At 42.0% G+C, this 13,372-nt stretch overlaps 1 protein-coding gene across 1 annotated transcript in view; it reads left to right on the top strand.

The window, feature by feature from the left end:
* LOC138820013 (basic salivary proline-rich protein 1-like) overlaps positions 1-13,372 on the top strand; it is a 36,738-nt gene that overhangs the window by 21,730 nt on the left and 1,636 nt on the right. The window contains exon 4 of the mRNA XM_070011651.1: positions 13,237-13,354. Coding sequence (XP_069867752.1) covers positions 13,237-13,354 — 118 coding nt within the window. The remainder of the gene's footprint in view (positions 1-13,236; positions 13,355-13,372) is intronic.

The following is a 13,372-nucleotide window of genomic DNA, read 5'->3' as shown; positions in this document are numbered from 1 at the left end:
CTCATGCAACAATGATGCTCACGAACGAGGCACTCTGTTGGAAATGAGCGTTACAACTGGGAGGGGGGATGGGGAGGGAAAAGAGGGTAGCAGGAGAAAATAAGGGAGGGAGGGTAATGATATTCAAAAAAGAAATGTACTCATTACCTGACTTATAATCGTAACTCCCCCTGTTCACCACCTTTACAGATACAATGTGCAAACCTGGTGTGTGTATATTCATAAATAGCACAAGAGTGTATTCTTGAGTACAAGTGCGCACAGCTGTACTACACTTACGGGGGAGTGACTGGCTCACTCATTGGTTTTGCTCGTGATTACTCACACCAATAGAGACAGTGGTATCTCTTATTCAATATCCCATGACCACCATTACCTCGTCATTACAATTTAGATGACCGAAGCAATACCTTTCAATCATTCCGCTCAGTTGAAAAGCCCGTGGCCTAGGTGTGAATCATTGGTCATGTTTTCTAATTGATTTTTTTTTAACGGCTGCCTCCCTAAAGTTCCACTTTTAAAACGACTCTATCGAAAGAGTGGTTGATGTACATTTTGCTGCTTTTAAGAGCCTTTAAAAAGTACCCATTTATCCAGAGATTTATTCAGAAATAAGTGACCAGGAGACAGGGTAGTATTGATTGATAAAAGTTATACGTCATTTTTTTTTAACATATTCAGTTAGCGCAAGTTAGTGATAGAGGTATAAAAGTTATTGCTTATGCCAAATAAGTGTTCTCGGAGAGGAAGTGTAGGCTACTTCTGCAATTTATGGTACTTATGGTGGTTTATTTTGTGTTTCCTGATCGTAGACACAAGAGACATGTCCACCCTTCTTGGCGTTCATAGATCTATCCGCACTTCCACGAAGAAGTTACATCTTTACGTTAACCTTCCCTCGCATGCATCTTCTAGAATGATAGTAGTAGCACCGCTAGAAATACATGCATTTTTTAGGAACCATGTCTCCATTCTGTAAGTATCATTGTTATGGTTTGGTTACACTCTACACTTGCTATTGCTAATAGAGCGGTCTCTGCTCCACTACCTCCCTCCCTTCTTTTCTAATAAACGGAATTTTTGTCAGCCCTTGGACGGACAGAGAGACAGAAGGGAATGTTCTAGGCCTTCTGGCCTGGCCTCTGCTATGATCTTTCCTCGGATGGCATCAGAGATCACACTGTCAAAGTTGGACCACGAATGCCTTTATTACCTGCATCATTAGAAGATGTTTGCGCATCTGCTTGAACACCAGAGATATTTTAAGCCCTATCACCTTGCCATTTTGATGATAACAACGCCATGACACCCTATGGCGATCGTGTGTGTGTGTGTGTGTGTGTGTGTGTGTGTATTTGGATGGAAAGGCTAGCTGTCTACAGAGGTCCTTGCTCGATCTAATTAAAATTGGCTCTGATGGCACAACCTCCATAATTCTGGGGGTGACTTTGAAGGAATCGGGCTCTGAGAGCACTTCATTGCTCATTAATGCCATTTCTGTCAGGAGGCTCTACCTGCTCTTTTCTTAATGAATGCTAAGCTGTCGTCGTTAGAAGATGGCCAGGCCGGGTCTCTTCCTAGAAGGAACTGTCTTCGTCCCTCCTAACTTCTCCCGGAGTAAAATTGGGGCAGTTCACCCCCGGTTGACATTTCTTCACCTCTGTTCTTATTTATCTCTTCGAAGCCCTGCACTTCACAGATATCACTGTCTTAATTAAGAAGAGGGATGTGAGCAGGGGAAATTGACTGATTCCATTGATTAAGGACTGGCTCTACAAGGAACATCGATTTGAACAGTGGGTCTACATAAATGTAATTGTTCGAACATGGTGCTGCATAATTATGGCCGATGTCCGGGAATAGTTGGTTTGTCCTTTTCAACCTTCACTAACATCCTTTTTTTGCATAATAATGTATCTGGTGGCAATTAGCAGAAATCTGAAATGGGATGGCATGTCTTTGGCGGAGACATAAAGTTATGATGATATTCTAATTTAATTCAACCATGTTGGACAGTTCTCTTTCCTTCTCATTTTTCTGCCTTTTTGGACACATAACTATACATTCTGGAGGAGATGGGGACAAACAAGTCGTTTAAGGATTCAGGTGGACCTGTTGCAACAATGAGAAGTACAAAATGTCATGTCAAAACCAGCTTTACAATGTCGGTGTGGGAGGGGGGAGGGGGGTATGATTGGGTGGGGGGAGGGGGGAGGCTGGGAAGGGAGGTGAAGGGTAAACAAAGGAGGAGGCTGCAATGCTTGGTAAGAAATGTATGCATTATCCTGCCCATGTAATTGTAGCCCCTCTGTACAGTATGTTCTCAAATAAAATAAAATTAAATTTAAAAAAAACTATACATTCATAGATTATATCTGTATATATCATATCTATCTATCATACTGTATTATCTATCATATCATCTATCTACAAGTCTGTCACCTATCTATCTATCTCTTCATCTATATCCATCTCTTCATCTATCCTATCTATCTATCTATCTATCTATCTATCTATCTATCTATCTATCTATCTATCTATCTATCTATCTATCTATCTATCTATCCATCCATCTCTCTATCTACACATCTCTTCATCTATCTGTCTGTCTGTCTATCCATCCATCCATCCAGCCATCCATCCATCCATCCATCCATCTATCTATCTAGGGTAGCATGAAGGTGGATTTTTGACCATTTAATCCCAACCATTCGTTCCTACATGTATAGACCAGTAATCCAATATTTCTTTAAAATCCCTGTCATGTCACCCCTAACTAACTAAACAATTTGTTACTAAAATTTCTTCATACGAGGACTTAAAGCCATAGAAAGGTTCTATAGACTTGCTGCTTATTTATGGAACTATAGAATAGGTGGTCAAGCTGCAGAAATAGGTAGTTTGCAATTCTTTGTTGAAATGATTGTTGACATCACGGCACAAATCCAACAATAAGATAGAAGGAAATAAGATAGTTACTGGGTATGTGCTGGAGTGATGTTTAAGTGAGAAGCAAATCGAAGCTCTCTCAATAATAGCGATAGTATGTCAAAAAATATATTACTTCTCAGGACCTTATGTAATAAGAACTAAGCTTCCAAATAGATGAGAGCCAACTAATCCTTGCAGGCTTTGAGGTTGAAGGAACCAAGTTAGAAAAGTTCTAACTTTGTACGTAAGTGAATTTGCAAAATAAAAACATGTGTATGTATGTGTGTATATATATATACACAAAGATAGATGAATAGATAAATAGATGAATAGATAGACACAGACAGACAGATAAATAGAAGTTTACAAAGTCAGTGAGCAAAAACAGTGTTGACTTTAGGTAGAAGCATTGGATTAAAAAAGAAAACACAAAACCACCTAAGGTGCTAATTAATCCTGTGACCTTTAATCACTTTGCACTCCACATTACAAAAACAACAACAACACTGCGGCTCAGTCTTCATATGATCCGATTTTCCTCTCTCCAGTAGTCAGACATCATCAACAACAACAATAATAATAACCATTCTTTAAACTACCAGGAAAAATACTCGAAGCCTCCACACAGACAGCTTGAACGAGGACGGAAGACGTTGGCCTGGTTGTGGGTTCTGATGAAACTCCTTGGAATGTTCTAGAAAGGTGACACACCACCTGGTTGCCCGGATACACGTCGTCAAAATCTGCTTGCCCTCCAGGATCCCACGACCCATTGGAAGATGAACACATTTTCTTTAACTTCTTGAGATGTCACCGGGTTTTCTTCCCGCTCAACCTCCAGGTGTGATGCTTTGTCTGCCGTGATTCACCCATCCCGAGGGAGAAATCGCGCATGCATGGACACAATACAGCCTTGCACGCTGCCCCACGTGCACAGGCCGGAGAGCACGGGTGATGGAGAAAACATGTATAGAAACACACATAATGTCTCACGTAATGTGGACAGGAAGACAAGTCTCCTGCATGGGCACTGGTTCAAGAAGAAAGGCCACCGAAATGGAGCAGAGTTCAGTACTGGTGCTAGGAGAAGGTTGATAATTTAAGATGACAATCTTGCAGCCACAAACACCATGGGAAAGAAAGATCGAGTGTCCTTCCAAGTGTCCGGGCTTGAGGGATCACAGGGCTGAGGGACTGCACACTGGGATGTGGCCGTGTGCTCGAACAGAGAGGACTAAGCACTCAGCACCCCAGCCGAGGTTGAATTATGTGGACCTCCTCCTCCTCCTCCTCTCCTCCCCTCCTCCTCCTCCCTTCCTCCTCCTCCTCCCTTCCTCCTCCTTCTCTCCTCCTCCTCTCCTCCTTCTCCTCCTCCTCCTCCCCTCCTCCTCCTCCTCCTCCTCCTCCTCCCCCTCTTCTCCTCCTCCTCCTCTTCCTCCTCCCCTCCTCCTCCTCCTCCTTCTGCCCTCCTCCTCCTCCTCCTCCTCCTCCTCCCCTCCTCCTCCTCCCCTCCTCCTCCTCCTCCTCCTCCTCCCCTCCTCCTCCTCCTCCTCCTCCTCCCCTCCTCCTCCTCCTCCTCCTCCTCCTCCTCCCCTCCTCCTCCTTCTCCTCCTCCTCCTCCCCTCCTCCTCCTCCTCCTCCTCCTCCTCCTCCTCCCCTCCTCCTCCTCCTCCTCCTCCTCCTCCTCCTCCTCCTCCTCCTCCTCCTCCTCCTCCTTCTTCTCTTTCTCCTTCTTCTTCTCCTTCTCTTCTCCTTCTCCTTCTTCTCCTTCTTCTCCTTCTCCTCCTCCTCCTGCTGCTGCTGCTCCTCCTGCTCCTCCTCCTCCTCCTCCTCCCCCTCCTCCTCCCCCTCCTCCTCCCCCCTCCCCCTCCCCCTCCTTCTTCCAGTTGGAGTCCTCGTACTCTCTGTCAAGTGTAGTCCTAAGGTCAACAGTCTCTCTCCATCTCCGTGACCATGGGAGCAAATGGATTTTTTCCAGAACTTCTAAACCCTGGAAAGTCTCTATTCACTGAAATCAGAATTTTATCTTATTTTGAGTTGGGGTGGGGTGAGGGGAGGAGGAATGGGGTGGAGGAGCTTTGGGAGCGTCCTCGTGTACTGTGGGGATGTGGAGATGGGGCTGCTTCTCATCAGATGGCTCTCTTCCTCCTGTCTGTCCCTCTAGATCTTTCCATGTGCCTCTAGTCACGGGTGTGGGTGTGGATTTTGCAGGGTGTGCACACATTTTGCAAGGATGCCTGGGAATTGCACAAAACGAGGGGGACCCAACATTGCAGACAACCTGGGGTCCACCCGGTCCAGGCCGGGAACCCCCCCACACCCAACCCACCGTCTCCCCCCACGGCATGCCGGGCCACCTGCACGTGCCGTGTGCAAATCACAGCCCTGCCCTCCCCACGGACTTTGGGGTTGTTTCTGAGGAGTGATGTTCCAATGCCTATATCACATTGTTACTGGACCGTGCACACTCACAACCACACTCATACACAACCACACACACATCCACACAAGTCACACACAACCACACACAGACAAAACCACACACACATATAACCACACACAGACAATACAACCACAATACAATCACATCCATATACTTCCACACACACAACCACACACAGACAAAACCACACACACATCCACACACAAAACCACACACACATCCACACAAGTCACACACAACCACACACAGACAAAACCACACACACATATAACCACACACAGACAATACAACCACAATACAATCACATCCATATACTACCACACACACAACCACACACAGACAAAACCATACACACATCCACACACAAAACCACACACACATCCACACAAGTCACACACAACCACACACAGACAAAACCACACACACATATAACCACACACAACCACACAATACAACCACAATACAATCACATCCATATACTACCACACACAAACCACATATACATAAAATCACCCACACAACCACACACAAAAAATCACACACAGCCACACACACACACCACAATACAATCACACCCACATACTACCATACACATAAGCCACACACACATATAAAATCACACACACAACCACACATACAGCCACATATATACAACCATACACACACAGCCACACATAACCACACACAGATACACAATACACATCCATACATGCAACCACACAAATACAGCCTCACACACAACCAATGACACACAACCACACCCACCCACATCCACACAACCAAACACAACCACACACACACACACACAGATTTCTGTCTTATCTCGTGACCTAGACATCACATTTGGTGCGGTGTGCAAGTCAAAGCTATGAAAAAAATCACTACCATGGAAGAATATATATATATATTTTTTTATATATATCTGTAATTTAGGAAACTATAAAACAGACATGTTAGTAAGAGATGAGGCTAATAAAGGAAATTTCAGAACTGCAGGCTGGATATTTGGATGCCAAAACTCACCAGCTCTGTGGAGCAGGGTTTGGTACGTGTTCATTAAGTTGGTAAAATGCCTAGTCACTAGAGACATTTTTCCATCTCTGTTCACCGCACAGACTCGCAGGGTGGAGCAGAGAGAGAGGGCCCTGCTTCGCACACCCACAGCACCAGGCCTGTCCAGGGGATTCGATTCTCCGGTCATGGAAACATGGTGTTATTTCTCTTAGAAAATACTGTGCTTGGGCCATTTTCACTTCAAATCCAATGCTATTATTCTTCTCGGCTGCCGTAGGATCATAGGAAAACATCAAGAAGAAGAATTCGTGTGCTGGGAGCAAGTGTGTTAGACCTGTGGCACTTGTGAATGTATAGACAGATTCCAGATGGTTGAGCTTTGCGTGTGTGTGTGTGTGTGTGTGTGTGTGTGTGTGTGTGTGTGTGTATGAGAGAGAGAGAGACAGAGAGAGAGAGAGAGAGAGAGAGAGAGAGAGAGAGAGAGAGGTCAAATCCTGGATTTCTGGAATCTACTAGTTGATTGGCTTCCTTTCCCTAAAAAATCATATCTCTACTTAAAATCTAAGAGTTCTCTTTGTCGGCCGTCCTGGGGTTTGAACCTGGGGCCTCAGCCTGGCTGGTCAGGGGCTTTACCGTTTTGAGCTTTGATTCCTGTCCTCTTTCTTGTCCAGACCAGGTGTCACATTTTTCTGGTATGGAAATGGCTCCAGATGATAATCTTCTTAGTTCTAATTGGGACCTTCAGGTGAAACTTCTTTGTGGAGATGGGGGTCTCTTCTTCTTTTGGACCACTTATATAATTATAATATATTACAATATGGTACATATATTACAATATAATATATATTTGTATATAATATATATCATTGTGTATAATATAATACACGGAATTGTATATATAATTGAACGTTATATAATTATGTTCAATAATATATAATTGTATATAATATAGTATGTAATATACATATGTATGTATATATCTGTATATATATGTTTGTGTGTATGTATATATGTATATATATATATATATATATACATATATACATACCTAAATCTCAGATTCATCACTCCAATTTTTTTTGTAAATTTCACTGGTGCTCATTCAGTTTCTTATTGTCTTATTCTTTGTTTCACATTCATGCCTAAAGGCATTGAAATTTAATGCTAATAATAACACAAAGGTTTTAAACCTTTGTGGTAATTAAAATTCTACATAAATTCTTTGACTATCTCACCCTATAATATGCCAGTGTCTTGTATACACCTGTACTTCTTAAAAAAAACATACAAAATGATTTTTTTTAACTAGCTAATAAAACTTTTAGTTTTTTAAAAATAATATCTGAGGCTGGCCTATGTAGAGTAGACAAAAGTTTTCTCTCTCTATATATATATGTATATATATATATATATATATATATATATATATATATATTTAAGTTTCCTGAACTTTCTTTAACCATTATTTAATGGAATAGAATGACCTTTTTTCCTGGTGATTCACAATCTGTGTTATTCCTTTAGGAAGACTATAAGATACCTCCTGAGAGAGAGCATTCCCTATGTAAATGCTACACGTTTAAGGTCGAAGGCTGTGTCTCATTAACGATAGCAAGTGAAAACAGGTGTTTAATACAAATAACACTGAAAAGCAAAGCTTTGTGAGAACCGGCAAATACATCTTACAATACTTTTAGTCAATTTTTGGTCCATCTATATCCATATGCATACTTAGAGACATAGGGGCAGGCTTAGACTCCATAAAATTCATTTCTATGGGGTAAATCGTAATTACATGATTATTTTATATGTTGAATTGGCCTTTAGGAGATATTTACAAAATTGGTAAAATAAAAATTATTCTAGCTAAGCACCAAGTGGCTCATCCCTGTAGTTCTAGTGACTTGGGAGGCTGAGATTTGAGGACCATAGTTCAAAGCCAGCCCGGGCAGGAAAGTCCATGAAACTCTTATCTTCAATGAACCACCAGAAAACTGGAAGTGGCGCTGTGGCTCAAGTGGTAGAGAACTTGCTTTGAGCTGAAGAGCTCAGGGACAGCACCCAGGCCCTGAGTTCAAGCTCCATGACCGACAAAAAATTCTAAATGTGATTGGCATGAGGCCTTCAATAAATCTTTAAAACATGAAGCAAGTTGCTAATTTAATATCATAATGAACCTCAAACTCTCCTAGGATCATACCATGATGTGACTAGACAATATAAATAAATAAAATTATTATCAAACTTACTAAGTTTTGGTTGCTTGAAAAAGAGAGAAGAGAGAAAGAGAGAAAAGAGAGAGAGATTTGAGTCTTGTATTTCTCTCCTTTATAATCAGGAAAATGAGTGCGAAGAAAGAACATTCTGGTGGCCCAGTCAGACAAACTAAGGGCAAAATATTACATTTTTCTTCGGGTTCCATTGGTTTATCTCAGCACGGAAGAAAAATTAGTGGAAGCATTTAAAAGGAAGGAAAAGAAAAAAACAGAACTTGAGCAGAGCAAGTTTAAGAACAGCAGTTACCCACAAAGCTGTCAAATGACGCTGTTAACTCATGTAATTTATTCTATAATTCAGTGTAATCTTGACCCTGGTCTCCTGTTAATACAGCTTGAAGAATGGTGGGTAAGAAAAACATGCTTGTTAATGAATTGCAGGGAAACGTGACATTATTTTGTGCCGCTTCCCTGGGACTGTATTGGAATCAAAGAAACCTAGATTGTAACAGGTGCAGTGATGTCTGTCCGTTCCTTGCTAGTGAATGCTGCGATCAAGAAACATCTCATGTTTAATTATAATTGGGGTAACCTGTGGGTTTAAAAAAACATGCTATCCTCTTAAGTAATTGTACAAAAAAAGGTTTAAATTCAGTATGTCAGGTTATGAGGACCACGCATCTTGACCCACATCCCTACCTCCCTCCCTCTCCCCTCTCTCTCCCCACCCCAACGCTCCCCCCCAAGTCACCTGACTGCATGTCCACCTATGGATATGGAAGACCGCATTCGCCCAAACTTCCTCTCTCTATTTGCCTGCCTACTTTGACCTTTCCCTCCTATCTGTGGGTGTGGGAGTTAGGGATAATTCAAGAACCAAAATCCACCACATGAATTGGGATTTTAGTAAGACAGTGTCTACCTATTTTTATTCTTCCACTGAGGGGCATCTGGGCTGATTCCATTCCTTGGGTATGGCGAACAGTGCTGCAAGGAACATGGTTGTGCTGGTGGCTTTACCATCCCTCAGTTTTGTCATCTTTTGGGTAATTTCCCAGGAATGGAATTGCTGAATCATTTTACTCTCATCACTTTACTTGTATATATTTATGTGATTGTGTGCATACTGTCAGCCACACATGTATTTGTGCATCAGCACAGAAAGCTTTTACTGCTAAGCTGCAACAGTTTCAAAAGCAGGTTTCGTGTTTCACTTAGGGCTTTCATTTCTTATCAAATCCCCCAAAGAAAGTAGGATCTCAAGAGCGACTCAGGAAAAAAAAAACAAAACATGAGCAAACAAACCAACAGTATTGCTGTCTTTCCATATGGTATGTTTTAAGTTCCAGCGGGAATTTAGTAGAGGCTGGATTTCCTACAGATGTAGGAGATTTAAGCAACCTGTGTGACTCAACTTTATTTAGTGGAAGCTGCGTGCAATGGGGTTGAGAACGGATCCTACATCTGTGCCCCTTGAGTGAACAAATTCAAGAAGAGCATGAGAAAGGAAGTTATCCATTCAGGCAGGAATTAGGAGAGAGTAGATATACACCATATTAATTAGATTATAATAGCAAGAAAGCATGATACTTGAAAGTTTTTTATAATTTTAACTAGACCATTATTTGTGTAACAGGTATTTTGCAACACAGAGGGAAATATCAGGAAAATGTCTGATTTAAAACATCCTGTCTATGATAGATGCTTTATCAGAGATCAAGAAGAATAGGTATCTTCATTTTCTTGTATGGTTCCAGTTCTGGGCTTGAACTCTGGACCTGGGCACTGTCCCTGAGCTCTTTTCACTCAAGTCTGGTGCTTTACTGCTTGAGCCACAGCCCTACTTCCAGTTTTCCGGTGGTTCATTGGAGATCAGAGTCCCAAGGACTTTCCTGCCCAGGCTGGCTTTGAACTGTGATCCTCAGATCTCAGCCTCCTGAGTAGCGGGATGACAAGTGTGACCCACTGGCATGCTCCTTTCCTCTTTTGCTTTGACCCACAAAGATTCTTCACTGCAAGATTGTAATGGGAAAATCCCATATCGTTAAACACCTATGAAATATGTTTGACTCTTTTGGGGAATATCAGAGATATGCTACCCCCCACCCGCCCCATTTTCCTGTCTTCTGAGAAACAAGACAGAGCAAACCACTCATCTGAGATGCAGATTCTTGTATTTCCCTGAAAATGTGGCTGTGGATGTCATCGTGAGCAGGACTTTTATAGTATCATAAAAGTTCAGTGTCACTATAAATTGATGCTGTTGAAAATGTCGCCCTTAATGGTAGCTTCTACAAGGACGTATTTTTTTAAACGATGCTAAAACTTGAGGCAGCAACTTTTATTCGGTTAAAAATAAAAGTGAGATGACAGAATAAAAGCATGTCCCCTTCTAATTCCCACACCCCCACCACCACCCCGGAAATACTCAATGTGGTTGATTAATTTTGCAAAATCCTTGAGGTGTGTCAAGGTTTGATGGGTGCTGGAAAACCAGATCCGTCGAAATTAAGAAGCATAAAAGCAGGTTCATGTATTATTCAAATATAACAATTAATTGATGCATATAATGAATATTCCGTGGAAATGCATTTAACACAGACTTTTAATATCTGGTGGGGGGAGTCTTAATAGTATCAGCGTATAATGATACCCCCAGAGGGAATTCAGATAAACACAGATTCACATTGGCTTATTTTATATCAATATATTTCCACTCATCTTACCATCCAGGAAAATCCCAGTTAGGAAGCATATCGATTTGTGAAAAAGAAAATAAGCTTAGTCTGATTGTTCAAATCCACCAATTGATTTAGGAGGATTTTTCTTTTTTCTTCCCACTTGTAGCAAAAGGACTTGCCAAGATTGGATAATAAGTAGACTCAATAAAAGTTGTCTGCTTAGCCACTATAGAACAACCAAAGATGCGTCCATCTTAAAATCATTGTCCTTGTAAAAATAAAATAAAATAGAAGCTGCTAGAGAGTCAGACGTCTTGGCTTACTCCTATAATCCCAGCTCCTCCAGAGGCAGAAATTAGGAGGACTGTTGTCGTGAGGCCAATCCAGGCCACCTCTCCACCACCACTACCCCCAAAAAAGAAAGTTTATGTGAGTCAAATTTCTACCTTGACTGGACAAAATGGTACAGGCCTATCATCAAGCTACGTGGGAAAGTAGATTGGGGTACTATTGAATGGCCATAATGTAAAATGGTGTTTTAAAATAGTTAAACTAGAAACAAGACACTCGTGTAGGCAAAATACTTTAATTTTATCTTCTAATTAGTCTTCCCTTTAAAATTTATACATGTTCCATGCGTATTCATTATTTAACAATAGAGCACTGAGATACTTTATGTAATTTTATAGTGTCACATAAAGTAGGATTTTACGCGCTTTAATGTTTCATGGGAGCAAATTATTAACTGGTTTCATAAGATCTATTTCTTTTCTTTCTTCTTCTTCTTCTTTTTTTTTTTTAAATCCATCCAGGGCTGAAATTGAAGACCCTGGAGCAGACAGTGAGTTTCAACTGACTACAACTTGCCTTCTGGAGTTGATAGTTCTTTAGCCAAGGCTTAAACTGGAGAAACTCCTTCCTGTCTTCTGCGTGGTGGTTTTGGTTTTCTAGAAAACGGAGAAAGCAATCAAGTCTCCACATGGAAAATAGAAAAGAGGTTATAAGACTGCCTAAGGAGCTCAGAAAATGAATGTGTTATTGAGAGCGTGTACAAGTGTATTAAGTAAAATATGGTAGCGTCAAGGGAGAACTCCAATTGTGCTATTCCTTAGACAGGCAGAGTCAAAGGTCAGCAAAATCAAACACCAGGAAGCAGGGGTGGGGGAATGGGTCCAGGGGAGAGGGGTAAACGAATGGAGAGGAGAAGAGGGGGAGAAGGCAGGCCAGAATCATTTGGGATCCCCCAAGATGCAGAAGAGGAAGGGGTGGAGGAGAATGTGGAATGCATAGTGGTCATCAACCGCTTTGCCCGATGGCAGCTTCTCTATACAACTACTTAAGGATATTTTTAAAGAAAAAGAATTATTTAAAAAAAGTTGTAAAGAGCAGTTATAAGCGTCCAATGTTCGGTGGTTGATTTCTTTTCGAGAGTAGCGTTTGCTGTGTGAGAAACTAAAATTTTCCTCCCTTTCAGCACTCAGCCGTACAGGCTTCAATCAGAGATGTGAAGTGGTCAAGAATGGCTAATGATGGCTAATCACACACACACACACACACACACACACACACACACACACACACACACACACAGAGCTGAAGGGGTTGGGCAGCTGAGTTTCTAGCTGTACCAGAGTGACTCTGGTCTCACCGGGTGTAAGACTAGACACCTGTATCTTTGTCCCAGTACAACCACATCTTCTCCAGAGCCTTCACAGATTCTCAGGAGACTCTGTAATCCTTCCTAAGACTCCTTCATGAAAGGGGGTGACATGGTCCCCCCCAAAGAGACGTTACCCCCTCACCAGACGTAGGGCATGATGACAGGACTTGGGGACAATAACATCAAGAAAAATAAAAGCAAGCATGCCTTCTTCACAGGAGCCCCGGGCCTCCCTTTCCATTTCCCGACGTTGCCTTTCTGATTTCTCTTCTGGAACTTTCTGTCTTCCAGGATTTCCAGAGAACAACTCCCTCACTAAGGCCACAGGGAAGAGCACGGAACCCCAAATTCTGCAATCCCATGAAGTCCCGGAACACAGTCTCGCACCGCCATGGAGGGGGTCCAGCTGGTGCTTCTCCTCTTTTCT

This window comes from Dipodomys merriami, unplaced genomic scaffold (genome assembly GCF_024711535.1).
Source record: "Dipodomys merriami isolate MVZ:Mamm:240054 unplaced genomic scaffold, mDipMer1.0.p SCAF_84, whole genome shotgun sequence".
NCBI classification, from domain to species: domain Eukaryota; kingdom Metazoa; phylum Chordata; class Mammalia; order Rodentia; family Heteromyidae; genus Dipodomys; species Dipodomys merriami.
The sequence above is the reverse complement of the archived record's forward strand: the minus strand, read 5'-3'. Positions and strand labels throughout refer to the sequence as shown.